General features: G+C 58.7%; 3 protein-coding genes across 11 annotated transcripts; 2 read left to right on the plus strand and 1 right to left on the minus strand.

The window, feature by feature from the left end:
* The first annotated feature begins 5,342 nt into the window (after positions 1-5,342).
* On the plus strand, positions 5,343-17,692 carry LOC101093345 (ZBED6 C-terminal-like protein). 5 transcript variants are annotated; one of them, XR_002154060.3, is made up of 5 exons: positions 5,344-5,658; positions 7,750-7,920; positions 8,302-8,461; positions 10,490-14,303; positions 17,556-17,692. XR_002154060.3 is itself a non-coding variant. In XM_045052974.1 (4 exons), the coding sequence occupies exon 4, from the start codon at positions 10,524-10,526 to the stop codon at positions 13,752-13,754; it is 3,231 nt and encodes a 1,076-aa protein (XP_044908909.1). In that variant the 5' UTR covers positions 5,344-5,658; positions 7,750-7,920; positions 8,302-8,461; positions 10,490-10,523; the 3' UTR covers positions 13,755-15,151. The 5 variants fall into 5 exon arrangements, 3 of the variants coding, with proteins under 3 accessions (XP_006929542.3, XP_044908909.1, XP_044908910.1); XM_045052974.1 differs by lacking the exon at positions 17,556-17,692 and having other exon boundaries at positions 10,490-15,151; XR_006594677.1 differs by lacking the exon at positions 17,556-17,692 and having other exon boundaries at positions 5,352-5,658; positions 9,219-10,535.
* RARRES2 (retinoic acid receptor responder 2) lies at positions 17,170-22,583 on the minus strand. 5 transcript variants are annotated; one of them, XM_045052980.1, is made up of 6 exons: positions 21,820-22,110; positions 21,259-21,505; positions 20,951-21,055; positions 19,909-20,004; positions 19,559-19,684; positions 19,262-19,377 (listed from the first exon to the last, which is right to left on the minus strand). In XM_045052980.1, exons 2-5 carry the CDS (start codon positions 21,430-21,432, stop codon positions 19,568-19,570), a joined length of 492 nt encoding a protein of 163 aa, XP_044908915.1. In that variant the 5' UTR covers positions 21,433-21,505; positions 21,820-22,110; the 3' UTR covers positions 19,262-19,377; positions 19,559-19,567. The 5 variants fall into 5 exon arrangements, with proteins under 5 accessions (XP_019681550.2, XP_019681549.2, XP_019681552.2 ...); XM_019825991.3 differs by lacking the exons at positions 19,559-19,684; positions 21,820-22,110 and adding an exon at positions 22,492-22,583 and having other exon boundaries at positions 17,170-19,377; XM_019825990.3 differs by lacking the exons at positions 19,559-19,684; positions 21,820-22,110 and adding an exon at positions 22,425-22,554 and having other exon boundaries at positions 17,170-19,377.
* On the plus strand, positions 17,720-19,128 carry LRRC61 (leucine rich repeat containing 61). Its single transcript, XM_003983203.6, has one exon. It carries the CDS (start codon positions 17,720-17,722, stop codon positions 18,497-18,499), a length of 780 nt encoding a protein of 259 aa, XP_003983252.2. The 3' UTR covers positions 18,500-19,128.
* Positions 22,584-22,860: the final 277 nt, after the last annotated feature.

Here is a 22,860-nt window from a genome sequence, read left to right on the forward strand (position 1 = left end):
GAGCGTGTCCTGCCTCGTTCCTGAATACCTGAGTGCACCCAGTCTGCCCGCCCCTGCCCCTCCTGCAGGGGCCGGAGCAGACTGAGCAGAGGACACTGGTCCTCCAGGGCCAGGGAGGGTGGTTCTTGCGCAGAGACGGAAGAGGTTTGGGGGTGGGGAGGCACTGGGAGGAATGAGGGACCAGACCACTGAGGGCTTGTCACCGGCTGAGGAGCTTGGATTGACCCAAAGGGCAAAGCCAAGCCATGAAAGGGTTTTAAGGCAGGGGAGTGACGTGACCCAATTTGATTTCTAGGATGATTTTTATAGGGTGTGTCACGGACAGGAGCCTGTCTATAGGGTCCCAGTGGAGCGTGGTGGTGAGGACGGAGGCGAGGGGGCGGCTGGAAGGTCTGGTCAGGGCTGCAGGTGACCAGCCTGTTGGCTGTGGGAGAGGGGCAGGCGGGGATGGATGCAGAAGGTTCTGGGCTCTGGTCGGGGGCCCTGCAGTGAGCAGTAGCTACGGAGGTCCCGGAGCTGCTGGCTGATGGGCTCCGTGAGGGGCCACAGAGGAACAGGTTTCAGAGGGGAAACGGTGGCCTGTGGTCTCCTTTGTTTCCTGGTGAGTCGGACGTGTCCAGGGCATCCGTGTGGAGATGTCCAGTGAGTGGTCAGGTGAATGGGTTTGAAAGTCAGGAGGAAGATGTGGCCTGAAGAGCTGAGAGTCTTCAGCAGAAAATAACGGTGGTCCCTGAGCCCGTGGAGTGGGGTGCAGTGTGAGACCCCCGGGAATGCCAGCGATCATGGGGTGGGCAGATAAAGAAGGGCCCCCGTCAGGCGTACAAGAGGTTCTCAAGGGGACGAGAGGAGAGCTGGGTGAGTAGAACCACCAGAGGATTCCTGGAAGTGGTTCAAGAGGAAGGAAGGTCCAGGGCCTCAGAGGGCGCCCCCCCCCCCCCCAGAGGTCAAGGGGGAGGGGAGACCGGGGACAGCAGCGACTTCAGAAAGCCCAAGAGAGAGAAAGGGAGTGATACAACAAGGGGACCTTCCTGGGTCACTTCTTCTGGGTCCCTGCGGGTCAGGCCCCGGGCCTGGGGACGTACCCCATAAGGCTGTGTGGCATCTCCATCTCTGCAGCTGAAACTTAAGCCAGCCCCGCCCTCTGGGCTCCCTGCTCCCCCCAGCCACTCCCCCCTTAGGGTCTCAGGTCTGGGATGCTGAAGATCACTGGCCCAGGCCCAGGGTTGGGGAGGTGGGGGGCAACGTCCGGTTGCTTTCCCTCGCAGTTTCCCTTCCCTGGCTTCTCAGTTTCCCTGGCATCAGACTGCGGCCGCTCCTCCGGACTCTCTCAGGATGTGTGTCTGTCCCTCTGTTCGGGTGCAGTCCTGGGGAGCATCCTGCGCTCTCCAGGCCACCTCCGAACAGAGCAGCTTGGGGCTGGCAGCCCCTTCCCCAGCACGGTCCTTCCCTCCGCTCCCTTTCTGCCTGCATGGCCATCCAGGGAGAAGGGAGAGCAGCTGAGAGCATGGGTGCATGACTCCCAGGATCTGATGCCCACCCACTGGGTGAGGGTTGCATTCCTATCAAAGCTTTCACCCCCGCACCCACGGCAGAAACTGCAAGATGAACAGGTCTTGTCAAAGATAAGCATGGCTGGACATGAGTTAAAGCAGTGAGAAGCAGGTTTTATTCTGTAACTACTGATAGTAAGGGAAATCTGAGCTCCCTCTTATCTGTGCTGAGGTGACCGGCAGTTTAAAGGGAGAGTGAGGGCTCAAGTAAGTCAGGAAAGTGAGAAATCACAAAGGGTTGGTTAGTGTAAGTGCCACTAGGCCACCTGTGTCTCCCACAGAGACTGGGACCCGATCCTAACTGATTTCATTTCGGAAGACTGGGGTTCAGGTCCTGGAGGGAGACATCACTGGATTGCAGGAGATATGTATATATCTCTCAAAGGGACAGAGGAAGGATTCACGACTGCAAGCGTTTTTAGTAAATGCTGTAAGAAAGGACAGAGGGCAGAGGGTCAGAGGTCTGTGGTCAAGTTTTGGCTGGAAATGACCGTAAATTCTTCTGACAGAGCTTTTTGAGAGAAGAACCCAACAGGGCTACGTTGCCCCGGGTATCCAGCCTTAGGCTGTCTGAAGCCACACGCGGTTGGTTGAGTCTCTTTGTGCAGGGTTTGAACTGAAACGTGCCGAGAGTTGTTTTGTAGTTCATTTCAAACATCTGCCATCTGCTACGTGGGGGCTCGTCAGTGAATGTCTCCTCGGACAGACACTCGGAGAACTTACATGAAGCAAAAGTTTCCTAAATATGGGAAGTGGCAGAGAGTAGGAAACCCCTGCACCATACCTAGTGGCAGAGTAGGAGGGAAACAGCCTTGGAGACCACCCTGGGACTGGACGAACCCCAAGAGAAGAAACACCAAAGGCAGCCAAGGTAAGCTAAGCTGCACACACACAGGGTGGCCAGCAGAGGGCAGTGCTCTCACGAAGGCGCTAAACCTCCTGAGACCGGTTTACGCCACCCCTGGGGATGCCTTGCACACGTTAGAGGTTGTGGCCTTAGAGCACCGCTGTTAGTGGGGAGCAGGGACAACCCTCCAGAGGATAACATAGCCTGAGTGGAATGTCCTTCAAGGATACGTAACCACAACCACGGCTAATGTTCATTGAGCAGTTGCTAGGAGCCAAGCACTATCAAAACCAAAGGGCAAAGAGCTAAGGAAACTTGCTAGCTTGACGCTGCTCTGATGCCAGCCTTCCAAAAATCTTGTGTGTCTTCTTACCGCCTCCACATCCCCGAGAGATCTGGCATATTCCAGTGTGTACAAGAGACACCCATCAGCCCAGATTCTGAACAAGGAAGAGAAGATACAGACAGACCTATACTCTCATGCAGGCCACAAGGGTTACCTCTTACTTTAGACCCTAGAGTAAGCCCTTTGATGAATTTTAGTTGCTTTGAACAGAAACCGGATAGTTGATAGCAATGGGAATGTGAGCAGAGGTGAAATCGAGCGGGGGTGGTTATAACCTCCAGGTCTGTGTGCTGGAAGTGACCTTTGTGTATAAACCTTGGGGCTTCCAGGAACAAAGTCAGTTGACAGACACCACAGCTTTGCTTTTAAAACCAGGAAAGTGAGGGCAAATGACCAAAGTCTAGGCTAACTCAGACCATTTTCTGTGTTAATGAACCTGCAGAAGAATCACTCAGAACAAAAAAAAAAAACCCCACAGAATGCTAGGACCAAGCCAGCACTAAATCACCAACTAATTGATGTTAGTTGAGTGAAAGTTACTTAATCTTTATGATCTTCGTTTTACTGCTTAGTTGGTATAATAATAATAGTGCCTGCCTCAGAGAGATTGGGAATATGAGCCAAGAGAATGGGTTAAAGTGCCTGGCTCACCAGTAAGTGGAAGCTATTAATCACACTATTTTTATATATGTTAGTTCCTTGCCACTCTATTCTGCCAGGACCTCAGCTTCCTTTTCCTTTTTTTTTTTTTTTTTTTTTTTGTTCCCATCACAGACACTATGCTGATCCACTGTGAGCATTTTGATATATGAAGTATGACCTGGGAATCGAGGACCAAGAAAGATACCTGGGGCCTGTTTATGTATCTGTATTTCTTTTTTATTTTTTTAAAGTTTATTTTTGAGAAAAAGAGAGTGTGCGCGTGTGCAAGCAGGTAAGGGGGTTAAGGGGCAGAGAAAGAGAGGGAGATACAGAATCCAAAGCAGACTCCAGGCTCTGAATTGTCAGCACAGACCCCGATGTGGGGCTCGAACTCACAAACCGTGAGATCATGAACTGAGCCAAAGTCTGACACCCGACTGAGTCACCCAGGTGCCCCCTTATTTTATTGTTTAAAAGTTTATTTTAGAGAGAGAGAGAGTGCGTGCATGTGTGTGCAAGTGGAATAGGAATAGAGAGAGAAGGAGACAAGATCAGAAGTGGGCTCCACGCTGACAGCAGAAAGTATGATGCGGGCTCCAACTCACAAACCCTGAGATCATGACCCAAACTGAAGCCAAACGCTTAACCGACTGAGCCACCCAGGCGCCTCTATGCATCTGCATTTCTGCTTCCTGTCAAATGTCCATGACATAACTTACAAATGCAGTGTCCTCTCAATGAAAACACTAAAGATGGGGGAGGGGGATACTAGAGTAGATATGCTTATTCTAAAGTTCTCAGGAAAAAATAAACGGAGAAATAACCAGGAAATTACTGGAAAAGCAGAGTATTGAGGATACTCCCAGATATTTGAAAGTATGACAGAGTCACGATGTGCAAAGCTACAGAAATGAAAACAATGGTGCTGGCACATGGACTGAGAGAATCAAGTAACATTAAAAATGACTTGATGGGGCACCTAGGTGGCTCAGTGGGTTAAGCATCTGACTATAGATTTTGACCCAGGTCATGAGCTCATCATTGATGAGCTCCAGCCTCGCATCAGGCTCCTCTGTGACAGTGCGGAGCCTGCTTGGGAATCCTCTCTCTCTTCTCTCTGCCCCTCCCTGGCTTGTGCGCACTTATGCTCTCTCTCTCCCCCTTAAATTTACAAATAACACTTTAAAAAGTGACTCGATAAATTGTAAAGATGTGTACTCTTGTTGCAGAGGTCCTAGTTTTAGCCCAAACAGGAGGACTGGACCAGCCTGGAGTCGATTTACTGGGGGCCAGGGGAGGGACGCTATGAGGGTAAAAACCGAGACCACCCCTGGCAAGATGAATAGGAACGACTGCCCAAGGCTAGGTAGTGACCCCAGCCTAGGCCCTTTCATCAATCTGACCCTAGGGCTGCCAAGAAGCTCAAGGCAGCCTGTGAGACAAGAATTGGGCACTTTCGTGGAAGAACACTGCATTCTCTGCCCATCCCAAGGGGCGCAGCCTCCGTGGCCCCTGAACGGCTGTTTGCGGAGGTGGTAGCGCGTCCCAGGAGACATGGGCGAAGACTTCGCGGCACCGCCAAGCGGTGGGGAACCGTCCCGGGAGACACCCCGGGAGGGCTTCCCGAAATGCCGCGCGAGCCTTCAAGGCTGGAAGAGACCCCGACAACATGTCCATTACAATGGCTGCGGTTCCGTCTGTCTGCGCGCGGGTCGCACTCGGGCATCTTCCCCGGGCGCAGGGAGCCCGGGTCGGAAAGGGCCTTGGACATCAGCTAGGGAGGAAGACTAGGCCACCGCTGTCTCTTCGCGCGTGTGACTGCTTTCTCGAGGCCACGTAGCTGAAGCAGCGATATTAAACTAGTGCTAGGGTTTCCCAGCCACGGTGAAAAGAACGCGCGACTTCGGGCGGAGCGGACCCCGCAAACCTAGGGCTTCCGGCCGCGGCCGCCCGCGCCTGCGCACTGGGGGGCGCGGGCCGCCAGCTGGAGGAGCGTACCATCCTCAGGCAGGGGTGGGCGCGCGTCGCTCCCGGAACTAGCCCCTGCGCGTCCCGGAAGTCGAGCCCCCTACCCCGGCTCCTTTGGGCCTTTGGTGTCTTCCGGGGGCTCCCGCCGCGGCTGGGGGTGAGGCGCGGTGGCCGGTGGGGCGGTGGGCTCGTCGCTGCCGACTGCTGCGGGGCTGTCGGCTGCGGCGGGAGCGGCGTCCGGCTTCGCAGCTTCGCGGGCCTGGTCTCAGCGGGCGGCCAGGCCCCTCCCGGACCCCAGGCCCTAGGTAAGCCGGGGAGGGGGCGTTGCGGTCCCGCTTCACGGACGCGGACGCCGGGGCTGGAGGGTGGGGCGCCTTGCCCAGCCCCTCCCGGCGCGTCGGAAGGCCCCGGGGTCTCCCTCCCTGGCTAGCAGCCCCCTCCCAGTGCCCGGCGCCTAAAGCACGCCCGGTGAGGCAGTATGTATTGGACAGCGGGTCGTGTCCAGTCTCGCTCTGTGCCAGGGACTGCCCTTAAACAGGCTTCTACATGTTTTAGCTCACGGAACAAGCCTGTGAGGTGGGGGCTGTTATCCCTGTTGTATAGGTGAAAAAACCGAGGCACCCTAGTGCGGGATCGTAGGTAGCTGTTGAGTGGGTAGCAGCCAGGATTTCAGCCCACGTATCCTGGCTCCAGACCTCATGCTCTTCAGTCCATTATGGAAGGCAGCCTCGCAGAACACAGCAACGGGTTCTCCTGGTGTGTAATTTAAAACAGATCTCATCTTTTGTCACTTTGGCATAATGTGAAATCTAACAACACGCGATTATTCTTTAAAACGTCTCGCTTCGGGTTTGCTGGAAGCCAAATTTTCATGCGTGGTCAAACTCCAAAACGTATAGTAACTTGCTCTACTCTTTTCCTTCCTCCCATTCTTTTTCTCCCCACCTTTCTGTCTCCCCGCAAGTGAGTGGGTGGAGGGTGGGGGATGAGGAACCCAGGACTTGAGGGCCCAGCAAGTGCCTTGAAATGTCCTGGGGTCTGGGATGGATAGACAGCGCAGGAGCTAAGACAGGAGGGGGCTGGTCGGTGGGATTGGGCAGTAAAAACAGAGAGAAAGGTGTGGCATAGTTATGGGATACCCTGGGCAGGCTGAGCTCTGCACAAGGCTCTGGGGTGAGGCAGACACAGAGAAGTAGGGAAGTGGTTCCTTGCCTTCTGGGCATGCACATGGGGAAAGGGCTGCTGAGTGCAGTTAGAAGAGAGCCCCCTGATCCATGCAGGCTGCACAGATGTAGGAGACATGCAAGAGACACCTGCCATCTCAGTCTCAGCCAGCAGGTTGCTGCCTCTGGAGACCTATGGCTTCCCCTTGGGAATCTGTAGGCTCCTTGTCATAAACTGCCTCAGTTCCTTCCCCCACCTGCACTCAGGGGCTTGCCTGGCACCGCAGCCATCCGTCTTTCTTTGCTCTCAGAGAAAATAGATTCTTTCTCGTCTCCAAAGATAAACCCGCTCACCGCCTGTGTCCTGCATCCCTTTGCCAAAGAAAGTTCCTGCCATCACTTCTTTCCTGTATATGTATATTCTTTTCTCTCTTCCCACTGCGCCCTTTCTCTGTTTGGAGATGAAGTCAAGCCTTTTATCTCCAAAGCGTGGCCCTTCTTTCCCCACCCCACCTCTGACATGGCAGGCACCTGTGTCCCCCAGTTCTCACTGCACAGCCATGTCTCTGTCTTCGTCCTCTGCAGTGACCTTGACTCTGCCTGGCCTACCTGGAGAGTCTTCTCTTGGCTTTCCTAACTTGGCTTTAGTTTCTTCTGTGTCTGTCTTTGCCTGTCAGTCATTTTGGAAGTCCCCTCCCCTTCTGGCCTCTCTACAGTGTCCGCGTTGCCTGGATAGCCGCCCGCCACTCTCTTCTCCCTCCGGCCCTTTCCTTAGTTTCTGTGGAGGCTTTCACACGGATCTGTACCTTTAGCTCAGACCTTACCTCGTATCTGTCACATGTATTTCTAAAGATTTGTTGCAGAACAACTGCGAATCAGTATATCCAAAAGTGACCTGCATTAGTCAATGGGATCACTAGGGAGTCCCCCTCTGTCCCCCAGTTCTTCTCCACATGTGCCTCTGGAAGAGCTGTCCAAACTGTCCCCGCAGCCCCAGTCCCTCTGCCACTATCTGCCCGGCCCTCCTCACCCCCCGTGTGCCGTGCCTGCCTCACATGGCCTCGCTGCAGTGCTCGTGATGCTGCTCAGTGGGTAGCCCGAGGGCCTCTGCGTTGTAGCTGTCCTCTAATGTGCGTTTATCATCTCTCAGGAGAAATGTCACAAGTAACTTCTCACCGATAACCAAAGTACTGGAGTTTTTGAATGGTTTTCCTTTCAAATTTTGCATCTTAGATTCATTTCGATTCGAGTTGGTCCTCCCAGTGTCAGCCTCGTTGTCGTCCTTGTGTGCTTTGGTGGCTTAAGAGAAGGCAGTGTGTTACATCGGCGACTGCACCTGCGCAAGGTCCCAGCTATACTCAGGGAGTCCGTCAGGAGTTAAGGATCCTGAAGCAGTAGCTGAAGGTAAGTGACCCCTCGCAGGATGGAGTCCAAAGTCCAGTGTCACAGAATCCGTTTATCTGTAGGTCAGGCCGAGGCCCGGCCTTCACAGCGCGGACACCGCTTGCCGTGGTCTGGTGCCATGAGCCCATTTCCAGGTTGTCTTCTTGTCTAAGCCTCGGGTGCCAGCCGGGTGCTTCCTCTCCTGTATTTGTGTCTTCAGGGCACGGGGCTGGCTTACGGCAGGTATCCGATGAATTCTTGTTAAGTGGTCCAATGGATCGACCAAAAAAGATGTACTGACGGGACAAGGCACATTGGAGAACAGAACGGGACTGGTGTGAGTCAGGCACAGTCCTAACACACCGGTTTTTTCCTTTTCTCGGCCATCACTGGTGAGCGCAGGTCTGACTCGGGCCAGGTTTCAGTTGCTCGCTCTGAGCTGTCAGTGGTGGTAAAGCCTACAGGCCGCTTCCGGAGGCCTGCTGCCGGCCCTGGTCGTCCGCTCTGCCATCACGCCCCCACTCTGGATTTCCAGTTCTACAGCCATGAAATAAGAGCTGAGGTAAGCCCAGTCCGGTTCTGATGTCCCAGAGCACTTCTCCTGGGCCCCGGGATGGTGTCTTACAGTTCGCGGCACCTTCGTCCAGCCTGTCCACGGTGCCTCTCCGTGGGGGGGGGTCACACATTTGGTGTGGCAGCAGCTGGGTTCTTGGGCAGTGGGCCTGGGGTGATGCCTCTCATCCTTCTGAGGTTTTCCCCGCTGGGAGGGGCTCAGCATCACGTCACTCACCCTCTTATATGGTCAGAATCTTCCCGGAGCCGCCTTAGTGGGCTTGTCACCTACAAAGGCAGTCCTGCTCTCCCTGGTGATTCTGTTTTTCTTTTTCTCTGTTTCCCCCTCCCCCCCCCCTGCCCCCCATGTACATGTGCACGAGAGGGGTGGGGGAGAGGGTGGGCACTGGTGGGGGGGAAGGGGGCAAAGGGAGAGAAAGAATCTTAAGCAAGCTCCACTCCCAGTGTGGAGCCTGCCTGGTGATTCTTTTTAATGTTTAACATCACTCAGTGTCAGAACGTACTGGTTTTAAATCTTCCTGTTTAATCCGTATCTCATTTTGGCGTGATGAGACTTGAACTCCACTTGCTTTCTGATGTGTGTGGTGAGCTGTTAGGTCACCTTCTGCGAGTCTGTCCTTGTCTAGAGAGATGCATTCTCGCGCTGGGCTTTTTCTTTCTTTCTTTCCCTTTCCACGTACTTCTCTTCTGACTTCTCTGTGTCTCTTTTCTGGTGTGCCTGGATCTGACTGTGACCCGATCTCTAGGAGAGCGAACGAGGAGAAGGGAGGTAAAGGTCGTGCCTGGGCTTGAGCATCTGGGTAGACACTGTCCCGTTTACGAGTGAGGTGACTATAGGAAGACAGGTGAGCGGGAGCTGGAGAGAGCCATCTGAGCCGGAGAGAGGCTCGCCGTGTCAGTGTGTAAACGCAACCCCAGTTGGGGAGGGTATGTGAACTGAGAATCGAGATCTGGGTGCGAACCCTGGGAAACAGCAGGAAGAAACGGGCGGAGGAAGAGGGACCAGAACTGAGATTGCAGGGGAGGTGCAGGTGGAAGTGTGGTATCCCAGGGCCACGGAAAGGTGGCGTTCCAGACAGAGGACGTGGGCCGGCCCCCACGGGTTGCAAAGAGGTCCATTGGAGGCGGTGCCGAGGGGGACGCTGGTGGCCTTGGCAAGAAGGGTGTTGACGAGCGGTGGGGGCCAGATCCAGAGCATAGAGTCTCTCTAGGACAGAGAGAGGGGAGTGACAGGACACTGGGGGGCACGCGTCACTGGCATCAGGGGCTACCCTGTTCTGTGCTGCTGTCCTGTGTTCCTGACGCAGGCTGATTTCTAGAGAAGGAATTTCAGAAGATCTAAGCAAGGCCTCTGGCGGCCTCACCGCCCAGTACCCAGCATCATGACCTGTTTCTGATGCCCTGCCAGGTGACGGGCACAGCCTGGGTGCCCAGGATGCAGAGACATGGGCTCCATGCCTCCTGGCCTGAGCTGACGGCACCTGGCGCCTGCACCTCTGCCAGGGAGACCTGCCTGACTTCTTGGCCAGGTCGGTCCCCTCCTTGGGGACTCACAGTTGCAAGTGGCGCCCCTCTGTTCCTGCACCTCCCTGTTGTGTGGGTCAGTCTCTTACTTCTGTCTCTCCAGCCAAGCTGGAGGCCACGTGCACGCAGGGACCTTGCCGATCTTCTCCGTTACCACAACAAGGCAGAATCGCCAAGTGCCGGCTGGGTTCTCAATAAACATCGAAAGGAAAAAGAGAACCTCAGTTAGTTTGGCAAAGATGGATGTAGAAACTGCTAACGTACAGAGGGCCCTGGGGATTCTGGATGAGGGCTGTTCCATTCAGTCTGGAGGAGCGAATGTCAGCCTTCACCAAGGAGGTTGCGGTCTTGAGAGTTTTGTCCCAGGGCTGATTTCCTAGGCTCTCCCTACGCCTCTGTCCTCTGCTCGTTTTTCTCCCCTCTGGCCTTCCCTGCAGAGTCCCCACGGTTGAGTAGGGGAGCTGAGAGCCGTTCTTTTCATCTTGCTTTGCAGCCTGGGCCCATCTCATTTCCCCAAGTTCCCAAGCATGTTGGAAGTGGAAAAAATCGGGAAGCCCCCCAAGAGACATACACCTTCAGGATCAGTGGGGCAGGGGCCGTCTGTGTGTGCTGCCTCCTCTGTGACCAGACCCAGGAGCCCAGCTGCTTCCTTGGCTTCTCCTAGCTCCAAGTTTAAAACCAGAGCTACCAATACCTCTCACGGACTCGGCTGGGGTGCGGGGGGGCGCCTGCCGGAGACCGAGGTCAAACTTGAGTTTGTAGACATAGGAGAGAGGGCTGTCAGTGGCCACAGCAAGATCGGACTGTCTGCCTCCCCGAAGGGGAGTGAGACGGATCTGCCCCTACGGAGGAAGAGACCTCACCCCCTCCCCAGTTCCTCGTCTGTCCCTTCACCTGACGGAGTTTTCCTGGAGGAGCAGGAGGAAGGCACCCCGGGCCTACTTGTCCACAGTGAGACGAGCGAAGCCTGCTCCCTGGGGAGGCCCGGTCTGCACCCAGCTGCCTCCCGTGAAACGTGCCAGGCCAGCCCTGGGCGGAGGAAGCCAAAGGGCGACTCTGGCCTCTACAGCCTCAAGTCTGTGCTTGGGCAGGAGCCCCCTGGGCAGCCCGAGAAGAAGGTGTCCAAACAGAAGGCACGAGGGCAGAGGGAGGAGGGGGAGCCGACGGGAAAGAAGTCGAGGGCCCCAGCGCTCAGCTCTGGCCAGTCCCCCTCTCCCCCAGCGCTACACCAGGCAGCCGGGGCGGACAGGCCAGAGGTGGGCCAGCCTGGTGAGAGTGAGAAGGCAAGGCGAGCTGACCTCCTCATCGCCCATCTGGCCAGAGAGCTGCGACGCCTCAAGAAATGGAAGAAGAGGCACTTGCTTGCGGCTGTCGGGGACAAGCCACCCTGCCTGAAGAAGCTGGTCAGAACTCTAAAAGCGGAGACCAAGGGCTGGGCTTTTCCCGGGCATTCCCCCGGCCCCACGGACACCGCGGGTCACAAGGCCGTGTCAGACATCGGACGGTTCTTTACCATTGACTGCAAGGACGTCTGCCACGTCACCTGCACTCTGTGTCATGCCAGCATCAGACTGGGCAAATTTAAGGGGCATTTCCAAACCTCAGGCCTGGTCCGTCACTTGGTGAGTAAGCACGGACTAGAGAGAGACAGAAGGCCAGCCGCCGCCAGCCCGGGGGAGAAGAAGGGCGGGGCCGAGGAGAGAAAGCACAAGGGCCTGCCCGCAAGTCCTGCTGGCCTTGCCCCTGAGGGGCTGCCGTCACCAGGACGCTGCACGGATGCCTCCCCTCTGGTGGACGGTGGCAGGCAGCTGGCGGCGGGCAGGCCTGAGCAGCTGTCACTGGCTCCACCTCTCTTGCCTCCTTCCTGTAGAGATGACCCTGCCGCCTCCCCGCCGGCAGTCGGGGTGGGCCGGGGTGGCACCCATGCCCCCGGCCAGCCCCGAGCACAGGCCTGGACCCGCAGCATCGCGGAGTTGCTCTGCAGCCTGGCTTTGCCGCTATCCTTTGTGTCATCGCTGCCTTTCAGAAGGTTTATGGCCCAGGTCGACCCTTGCTACCACGTGCCGCCTCCCGCCTTCTTCTGCGGGAGAGCCTTGCCTCTGCTCCGTGAGGCGATCGAGGAGCAGGTGTGTCGGGAGATGCAGTGGGCCAAGGGCAGCTGTGTCCACCTCACCGTGTCCACCGCTGCCCGGGACACGGTTGTGGACTACGTGGCCATCACCGCCCACTGGGGAGCCGTACAGCCGGGCAGTCGGCGGGTGGCGTCGGGGAGCCTGAGAAAGCAGGCCGTGCTGTGGGTTCGGGGCCTGCCCCAGGAGAGCTCTCCGGAGGAGAGGCAGGGGGAGCTGCGGGAGCAGGTGGGCCTGTGGCTCAGCCGCAGCTCCCTGCAGCCAGGCTTCCTGGTGTCGGGCGGCTGCCTCGGCCTGGAGCAGGCAGTGAGGACAGAGGGCTACACCCACCTCCCCTGCTTTGCCCACTGCCTCGACTCCCTGGTGAGGAACTTCCTGCGTCACCATCAGAGCGTCCAGCTCATCCTGGGTACGGTGCGGGCCATCTGCAGCCATTTCCAGGGCTCCGCGGAGGCCCGGCGGCTCCTCGGCCAGCTGCAGCAGCAGCGTGGCCTCCCAGCCCAGCAGCCCTTCTGGGAGCTCTCGGACCACTGGGTGTCCGCCTACTGCTTGCTGGAGTGGCTGGTGAGGCAGCAGCGGCCCTTGCAAGAGTACGAGAGGCGACACCAGCTGGGCAAGGCTGGGACGGCCCTGTCGACTACGTTTTGGAGCCTGACGGACAGTCTGGTCACGCTCCTGCAGCCCTTCTGGGTGGCGGTCCGGGAGGCGAGCGCCGCGCGGGCTTCTTTAAGCCAGGTGCTGCCCCAGCTACGCTACCTGCATATCTTCCTGGAGCAGGTTAACCGGCACTTCGAGGAGCAGGGTGGCGGGGAGGTGGGGGCAGCCGTCCGGCTGGCCAAGGGCTTGGCCCTGCAGCTCTCCACAGACGGCCAGCTCAACGAGCTCTTCCACCGCAAGGAGTTTGTGCTGGCGACCCTCCTGGACCCCCGCTTCAAGGGGAAGATCGAGTCCATCCTGCCCGCGGGGGCCGACATTGACCACTGGAAGCAGGTTCTCGTGTACAAGGTGAAGGAGATCATGGTGTCTGACTACTCCTTGCCTCCCTCACCCTCCCTGCACAGCCCCAAGGCGAGGCGTGCGGGCCCTACCCCGAGCGGCCGAGTCACCAGGAGCCTCGGGGCCGAGGGGAAGGGCCAGAAGGTGCCTGTGCAGGGGGGCGGTGGCTCGGGGTCTCTGCTGCTGGACCAGAGGGAGAAGAGCTTGCTGGAGCAGCTGGAAAGCGTGGGGCTGCTGGCGTCCAAGAGAAGCGGAGCGTCGCTCTCCACCGAGAGCCACTTGGCCAGTGTCATCGTCAAGAAGTACCTGCGTGAGAATGAGACAGTTGGCGCCCAGGAGGACCCGCTGGTTTACTGGGAGAAGAGGCAGGAGGTCTGGCCAGCTCTGGCGAGACTGGCCACTGTCTACCTGTCCTGTCCCCCGACGGGGGCCTTCTCTGGAAGCGTCTGTGCCTCCCTGGACAGCCCTGCCCTTGCAGAGCATAGCGCCCCTCTCCCAGTGGGGACCATTGAACATCTCCTCTTCTTGAAGAGCAACCTGGAGAATTTCCCCGACTACCCTGCCCCTGCCCTCATCTTCCCCAGTGGAGACCCGGCCGACGGGGAGCAGAACAGCGAGGCCGACCTCGTCTGACGCCCTGAAAGTCTGCCTGTGGGAAGTGTGTCCGGCATCAGAGGGGAGGGCAGGATGCTGCACCCTAGGGCATTAGACAGAGGTGGCCAGAGTCCTCCCTCCACCTGTTTGGAGGGAATAGGGACAGGTTCTCGATTCTTGACACATTGCCCTTTTTTTTCTTCCCCAGGGTGATGTCATTTCCCATTCATATATTGCTTAATTTGTCTCTAGCGGTTTGTGCATAGAAAAGGTGAACTCTGTCCAAAAGTGACTGTAAGTTGTGCCACACACCTCTGTGGGTGGCACAGGGACCCCGCTGAACACCTGCCATGCGCAGGATCACCGCCACGACAGAGACTCACCCGGTCTCGGATGGCAGTCGTGCTGTGGTAAAGAACCCTGAACTCCACTGGGGATGGGAGGCGATGGGCCGGAGGAAGGGTCTCCGGGCTCACTGGAGCAGCCATGGGACTGTCCACTTGTGCGCTGTTAACCGTTTCCCCCTTGGCTGTAGCTGTGTCCTGCCTTGGCTGGCTCCTGGGCACCGTTTGCCAGCCCACTTGCCAGGTAGGTAAACTGAGACTCAGCAGTGGCGATTCGGAACGAGGGAAGGTGGCCTCCTGCAGGAGAGACGAGTGTCCTCTGTGCCTTAGTCATGGTCCCATCCGTGTGACCAAATCCTGTCCGCAGACACATGTTGGACCAGGATAGGAGGACTCGGATTCTGGATGTTCAGGGGTGAGCGTTGCAGGGGGTTGGCGTGGATGAGCCAATTCCCTCAGCAGGGCCCACCCGCTCCAAGCTGCCACCTGTGTGTCAGCTGGGTTTGCACAGCGGGTGGGAGGGCGCTCGGTCGGTCGGGCCCAGACCTGCCTGGTTGAGGCGTGCGGATTTCAGGGAGCATGGGACCGGGGGGGCAGAGCAGAAGTCTGTGCACTGGAGAGTCAGGGATTCACCTTGGTGACTATGCAGTCCTATCACCGGCGGGGGCGTGGGGCGGTGAGCTGGAGGGCCACAAGTCTCCTCCCAGGCAGGACTTGGGGGCACAGAAGTCCCGATTTCCAGTTAATGTGCTCTTTGCTCCTCTGTTTCCTCTCCTGCAAAAAGCGTTCTTCCCAGCTGTAACGTGGGGAGCACGTACAATTCCTCCCTTCCTCCTACCACCGCCCCTACCCGGTCCTCCTGTCCTTTCCCTCCACAGCAGCCATCTCTGTCTAGACGGTCATCGAGCCAGTTCTCCAGGGCATGGCTCCCTAACCGTTGTGGTCAGTCTGTGGGCTTGCCCCTGCCCGGGGGCCTCATCTCTGAGTCTGGTGGGCGTTGGAACAGTGTCCGTCACTGGGTCCTTGCACGCCTCCTTCTGGCTGCTCGTCAGTGCCCTCCACTCAGCCTAATAAATGTTGGTGTTCTTTCGATGTCGGCCCATGACTGCTCCCTTTCTCTGTGCGCCAGGGGCTCCTGACCACATTCACCCCCAAAATAGCGTGTGGTTGGGAAGCTGTGCGTAATCCCGGACAGAGGCCTGCAGATACTTAAAGAGGTCTGTGTCCTCCAGAAGCCTGGCCCGTGAGCCACACATTCTCCCTGGGCACCTCTGCGGATGACGCTTGAGTCCCTTTAGCCTAGAGCTTCGACTGCCTCCTAGGCCCGATGCACATGGTCACCTCCAGCTGGATGTCTTCTTGCCCCCTCCCTCAGGCTGTCCCATGTGCCCCACATGTCGGGGAAGGGAGCCCCTGCATCCAGTGACGTGGCTAGACCCTTGGAAGCTGTTCTACACGCTTCAGTGCTCGCTGCCTTCCGTGAAGCCCTGTCTCTCCAGTGCTTTTATGGCAGGTTCTAGTGTCTGGTGACCCTCTCGCACCCCTCACCCCCATGGGTGACAGGTTTTTTTTTTAATTTTTTTTTTCAACGTTTTTTATTTTTGGGACAGAGAGAGACAGAGCATGAACGGGGGAGGGGCAGAGAGAGAGGGAGACACAGAATCGGAAACAGGCTCCAGGCTCTGAGCCATCAGCCCAGAGCCCGACGTGGGGCTCGAACTCCCGGACCGCGAGATCGTGACCTGGCTGAAGTCGGACGCTTAACCGACTGCGCCACCCAGGCGCCCCTGGGTGACAGTTTTAAGTGGGTGCAAAGTTGACCGCGTCTCACTTACAAGCCCCAGCAGACCCCTTTTGAATACAGTGAACCAGACCTCTTAGTGGATGCCTGGAATCGCTTTTGGAAAGAAATGAAGTGGAAATGAAGGGGTGTTGCGGACTGGAAGGAGCTAGGTAAAGCCGTGGGGGAGGCGGATCAGATCTGTTAGCAGCCTCCCCAGCTCCCTGGTGGGGGTGTGGGAGGAATTCTGGGCCCGGTTTCCTTGGAGAGGGAACTAAAAAACTGCATTGATTGTGTAAACACAGACTTGGGACTGGTCAACACCCTGGAACCCAGGTTTTATAAACAGGAGTGAATGGTCCCATGGTTCCTTGCAGGCATCACCCTGCCTGGCCCAGGCCCCGCTAGAGTCTGCAGGGTTGGGAAGCTGCCACTTGGAGCAGAGGTCCCTTCTTGTTTTCTCTCTGCTCAAACCTTGACCCCTCTGTGGCCGGCATTGCCGATGTCCCCCCGCCCAGGCCTCCTCCCTCCTGCGCGTGGTCTTGCACTGGCGCCTAGGCTCATGCTGGCCCACGGCCATTGGTAACTGGAAAGGCCCTCCTTCCCCTGCCTTCCCGGAACCCAGGTGCTACCCCGGTCCTTCCGTCCAGGATGGCTTCTTTGCCTGGCCTTCCCCCACTTGCATTCTTAGGAAATGACGTCATGTTTGCAGGTAGGACCATTCTGTCTGGCACATAGGGATTGATGCCCTTCCGTCGATGCCGGAGTAAAGAGCTAGTTTGGCGGGCTAGGGTGGAGAGCAGTGGCATCAGGACCGGCAGTGCTGCACCTGCTCCCGGGGCCGTCACCGTCCCTTCCTTCCCTTGACCTCAGGCTCCTCATTGGACTGAGAGCTGAGCCTTCAGGCCCCACAGCTGCAACCAGAGGTTACACGTTGGCCTATGCAATCTGGAGACCATTCTGAATGCATTGCTAATGTTTTAAAAAAAAACATTGGGTCAGTTAAAAGTATTTTTAAAAGGGTGGGGGAGTGCCTGGGTGGCTCGGCCGGTTGCATCCGACTTGGGCTCAGGTCACGACCTCGCGGTTCGTGAGTTCCAGCGCCACATCGGGCTCACTGCTGTCAGCCTGTCAGGCCAGAGCCCGCTTTGGATCTTCTGTCCCCGGCTCTCTGCCCCTCCTCCACTTGGATTCTTTCTCAAAAAATGAATAAACGTTAAAAAAACTAAAAATAAAAATAAAACACTGAGTCAAGAACATTTTTGAGAGAACGAAGCAAGGCCTATCGTGCTGTCTTGCGTCTGCATATGGAAGGAAACAAAACAGATTGTTGGTGGTGGTGACCTATAATCTATTCAAAAACTAAAATAGTTAAAAAGAAACACCTCAGAATTCATAAAGATAGATCATAAAGAGCGGTTGCCAAAAGAGGAAAATTTAGAGATTTTGCCTCCTGGTGCAGATACGGAAAAGGGGAAGAATCTGAATTCCGTCCGCTATGGCCGTAACCGCTCGAGCCTCGTCAGGGCCCCCCGCTTAGGTGGGGGCCTGCGCCTGGCCCGCCTCCCTCAGGGGGGCTCTGTGGCCTCAGGTCTTGCTGGGCCAGCTCGCTTTCTGCCTCAGTGGCAGAGGCTGGGCGGTACTTGGTGCCGTCGACGGCTGCGGACTCAGGACGCTCAGGAGAGGCCTGCTCACTGTTTGCTTGTCTCTCCTCAGGAGCCTCCGGCCCTTGAGCAGCGGTGCTGGAAACAGGCCTCCGGCCCTGGCCCAGGCGGACTCGAGGGTGCCTTTTTCTGGGCGCGCGGTCAGCCGACCCCTCCCGGCACCCACGTCCCTGTGACAGGACCAGGGCCCCGGGCCGCCTGGACGGACCACGTCTGATGGAGCCCCAGGCTGAGAAGCCAGGAGAGGCGGACGGGGCGCGCGTCACACCGCAGCTGCTCAAGTCGCGCTCGGGTGAGTTCGCCCTGGAGTCCATCCTGCTGCTGAAGCTTCGGGGTCTGGGGCTGGTGGACCTGGGCTGCCTGGGGGAGTGCCTGGGTCTCGAGTGGCTGGACCTGTCCGGCAATGCGCTCACCCAGCTGGGCCCGCTGGCCTCCTTGCGCCGGCTGGTGGTGCTCAATGTCTCCGACAACCGGCTGACGGGGCTGGAGCCGCTGGCCGCCTGCGAGAACCTTCAGAGTCTCAATGCCGCGGGCAACCTGCTGGCCACCCCCGGGCAGCTGCAGTGTCTGGCCGGCCTGCGGGGCCTCGAGTGCCTGCGGCTCCGGGACCCCTTGGCCCGACTCGGCAACCCGCTGTGCGCCAGCCCCTCCTACTCCACGCTAGTCCGAGAGCTGCTGCCCGGCCTGAAGGTCATCGATGGCGAGCGCGTGACCGGGCGTGGCAGTGAGTTCTACCAGCTGTGCCGGGACCTGGACAGTTCCTTGCGCCCCGGCTCCAGCCCGGGCCCGAGAGCCGCTGAGGCGCAGCCCTGGGTAGAGCCAGGGTACTGGGAGTCGTGGCCCCCCCGGAGCAGCTCCATCCTGGAGGAGGCGTGCCGGCAGTTCCGGGACACGCTGCAGGAGTGCCACGAGCTGGACCGCCAGGCCAGCGACAGCCTGGCCCGGGCCGAGCAGGCGCTCGGCCCTGCGGGCGCCGCCTCGTCCTTTGTGTTTTGAATATGCCCGTGGCCCGTGACAGCTGGACACGGGACCCTAGGGTTGGCACACTGCGGCCCGGCTGCCCATGTCTCCTCTCCTGCCTTGGTACGCGTCTGTGCGCTTTAATCACGCTGGCCACCGGGCCGCAAGTTGGGCTCTTTGTTTACCTGTGTTCCTAAGAGCAGCCCCTCCCTCCTACCCCCACCTCAAGGGAAGATCCCATACTGTCCCTCCACGCACTTCAAGGACACACCACCTCCGCGGCCTCTAGCATGGGTGAGGACCGTCCTCGAGCAGCTGGTGGCGTGAGGCTGTCTGCCACCTGTGCTGTGCGGCTGGGGAGGAGGCTGCGTGCTGAGCCGCGTCCTCGGCCGCTGCCACCGTGGCTGCGCGGGTCTGAGACTTAAGGGAAGAAAGGCGCTTTTTCCTAAGGCTAAAGGTAAGAAAGGCAGGGCGCACTCATCTGCTGTCCCGGCCAGTCCTGGGGAGAGGACGCGGCAGAGCACCGAAGCTGGCGTCCTCCACCCTACAAAGCTGCCTGTTCAGAGGACCCTCTGCTGTGGTCCCCCCTGTCCCATGGGACCCTGGAGCCTTTGCTGCCCATCCTCACCCTCACTGATCCCTATTAAATCTTTCTGTTGGCGGAAGCATCGCTGCCTGTCATTCGTGCGTGAGTTTCGTTTTCCCCAGCACGGACCAGAAGTCTCCTGTCCCTCCTGTAAGACCTCGCTCCCACAGTTGAGCCGAGAAGGAGGCCATACAAGAGGAGGAGAGCACGAATCTGGGAGAGCGGTTTTATTAGCTCGGGGATAATGGGATCGTCCTCCCTGGGCGTGGGGATGGGAGGTGGGTCTTTCACTGGTTACCTCCTGCTGTCCGGGAAGCGGGACAAAATTCTAGAGGAAAAGAAAGAGAAGCTAAGATTTGGGTGTGAGGGAGGCTGTTTGGGTCGGTCCAAGCTTTTTTCCCAGGCTCTGAATCCTTACCCCTTCCCCCCCCATCCCCGCCGCCTCCCTGGGCCCCACCCTGGCCCAGCTGTCCCGGCTCCGCCCAGTCCCCCTTGTCCTGGCCACCTACCAGCAGGCCTCAGCTGGGGGGCAGGGCCTTGAAGAAGGCAAATTGTCCCGGGAAGTAGTAGCTGTGGGGGTCCTCTCCTGCACGCTCCACCCTGCTGCACTGCCCCTCGTGCTGTTCCTCAGGCTCCTGCCAGCGCCAGCAGCGGCTCAGGCCCATGGCTGTCCCTGCTGTCCCCGCAGCGGCGCCCCGGGGAGGGTGGCGCCCGCCTCCACATCCCTTAGGGAATAGCGGGGCCAGGCCCAGAGCCCCTCCCCACCCTCCTTCACAACCTCCTCACCCCTTCCTCACCTTCCCCCCCCTTGCCATCCTCCTCCCCGCTCCTCTCCACCTCCTCCTCTGCCCGCTCTTACCCGTTGGACCTGCGTGAGTATGGGGCAGTGGACCATCCGGCCTAGGACTTTGTCTGCAGAGTTCAGCTTGATGCAGGCCAGGCATTTCCGCTTCCTCTGGGGAGGGGAGCATGGGGCCGGGGAGGAGAGAGGTCAGGGCAGTCCTGTGGCCCCGGCGGGGTGGAAACTGGGGGCCGCGTGCCGTGGGGATGGGTGCTCCCAGCAGGCTGTAGGGCGGAGAGGTGAGGGGTTCTGCGGGCCAGGCCCACCCCAGGACGGGGAGATCTCACAAGTCGGGCCCATCCTGCAGCTCTCAAGCTAATGGTGTGTGTGCAGGCAGGACTCCTTCCCCAGATGGACTCTCCCCACCAGACTTTGACCAGAGCCACTCTACTGATATATTAATTTGCATTTTCTTCTGGGATTTTATTTGAATACAAGGGTCATGACATAAAAGTCTGGAAAAAGTCACTGGTATAATCCAGTCCCTCCCTTAACAGACGGAGGGAACTGAGGCCTTCAAGGAGCTGACAGTCACAGGCTGGTGATTGGGAGGGCCGGGACTAGCACTGGATCTCCCAGATCGTGGCACTCCCAGCCTGGGGACTCCCCCGTGGCAAGGGCTGTGCCCCCCAGGTGACAGAATACAGTCAAGCCCTGTTACGAATCAGTCCAGGCTGGGCTTTGTCTACTTGAAGACTCACGAAAGTGGGGAGTTCACCGGGCCTGGGATGGGGACCCGGCAAACCCCATACCGTGGGCCTCTTCCACCAGTGACTGGAAGCCGGAGAGAGGAGCTCGGACAGGAGGAGGACTCTCCCTGAAGAACATCTGTCCTCTCTGCTCCTGCCTGTCCCGGCCCTGGCCGCCCACAGTGCCATGACCCGGGGCCCACACAGCCAGGTCGGCCTCTAGGGAGGCTGCCCCAACCTCAGGGCTTTTTGCTGGACCCCGATGACATATGCTCGCACCGAGTGAATGCCCCATCTCTCTCTCTCTCTCTCTCTCTCTCTCTCTCTCTCTCTCTCTCTCTCCTCTCTCACACACACAGGCCTTCACTCACCCCATTGGGCTTGACTTTGCACTCAGCTTTTTTCCAGTCTTTCTTCCGGCAGCTCGTCTGCTGGAGCTTAAATTCCAGCCTCACAAAGGTCCCTGCAGGGAAGAGCTGCCGACAGACAAAGGCCAGCAGCCGGCTGAGCGGCCCAGCAGTCCCTAGATGTGACCTGCCCCTCCTCCCCTGCGTGAAACAGCACATCTGAGAAGGCGGCTGGGATGCCGGCGCCTCTGGAGAACCGGGTGCTCGAGCCCAAGCACTTCTGCACCTGCTTCCTGCCCCCTCCCCTCCCCTCCCCAGGCAGCGCCGCTAACCGTGTCTGTGGCACTGTCCACGCCAATCTCCTTGAAGGCCCACTGAACAGGCGGGTGCTTGTGGAATTCTTCCAGGGCCACCTGCAGGCCCCGCTGCTGGGCCGCCGTGAGCTCCGCTCTGCCCAGGCCCACCATGCCCAGCCACAGGGCCACGGGGATCAGCAGCTGCCACATGGCTTCACCTCTGTCACCCTGGCCTTGCAGAGAGTGTGTGCAGCCAGAGGAGCCACCAGCCCGGGCCCTGCAGCTGGTGGGGGAGGCAGAGGTGGAGGGGCAGGAAGTGGCCCTCTTGTCCAGACTCCCCTGGTATTCCCCTCGTCCTTGCTCCCCTCTCCACCCCCCCCCCCCCTTTGCCCTGGATCCAGCTCAGCCCACGGTTGGCCTTGTCCCGGCTAGATGCTGAGCTGGCTTTTGTCCTCAGGCCAAGAGCCTGGGAAGCCCTCCTGTCTCCCACTACCACGGTTCCGCCTCACTGTTTCCTAAAGCATTTTTTCTCTCCCCGTGTGTCTCCAGTCCCCTTTCCTGCCTGCTGCCCCCAGAGCTCCTCTCTGCTTCCCCCACCTCAGCCTCTCCAGGTCCGCTTCTGCCCCAGCACGCCCGAGCCTGCTGGCTCCCTCGTAGTCCTGGGAGCCCTGGCCCTGGCACCCCCTCGGGCCCCCAAGGCTAACTCAAGGGGGAGGGGCAGGACACAGAAGGAGGCCAGCTGGAGGCAGAATATTTTTGGGAGGACGTAAACACAAGGGAGGGGCCCAGAGCAGGGTGGGAACCCGGAGGATGCTTAACCCTCCCTGTGCTGGGGCTGCCTGTGGCCATTGGCCCTATGTAGCCCTGATCCCCGAAACCAAACCGGGGTCTCAGCTCCACCCTACCATGGCTTTCTTCTTTAGGCAGAAGTCTCCTTTAACTTCTTTTCTGGGGCCTTCCCCCACCACCCCTTTCCCAGCCCTTCTGATCCCGTCCCCCAGCCCACCCCAGCCCACCCCAGCCCACGACTGGGGTTGCCTGAGGCATGGACCCACCCCCAGAACTCCAGTGTACTGGCGGTCTTAGAACCAGAAGGTTACAGATGTGGAAACAGAAGCCCCCTCGGTGAAAGATACCAGGGTGTTGCCTTATAGCAAAGGCTCATGGACGGACAGACGGACAGTTGGGTTGACGGATCTCACCCTTGGAGCTGCTCCCTGTGGCCCCTCCTTTCACCTAGCTGCCTCTGGGGCCCACTCCCCTCCTCACCTCCTCTCTGCTTCAGGGCCTCTGCTGCCCTTCTGGCCGACTGTGGCAAGCCTGTCAGCCTCTTCCTGCCCCCCACCCTCCAATCCGGTTCGGCCCCCATCTCCTCCCACACCCCCCTCCAGCTCCCAGCCCTCCCAAGGCTCCTCCCCACCCCGTTAGGATAGGCAGCCAGCCCTGGAGACCTCCCACCTCCCATCCACCCTCCCGCTTCCCCGCCCTGACTTGCCGCCTGACCTTCACCCCAACCCTGGCCAATCCACCCTCCCCTCCACTTCCCCTTGGCTGAGGAGCCCAAGCATTCAGCGGTCTTGGCCCGGCTTCTCCATGGAATATGGGACTGCCCGGCCCCCTGTCCTGCCTCCGTAGGGC

This window comes from Felis catus, chromosome A2 (genome assembly GCF_018350175.1).
Source record: "Felis catus isolate Fca126 chromosome A2, F.catus_Fca126_mat1.0, whole genome shotgun sequence".
Classification (NCBI taxonomy): Eukaryota; Metazoa; Chordata; class Mammalia; order Carnivora; family Felidae; genus Felis; species Felis catus.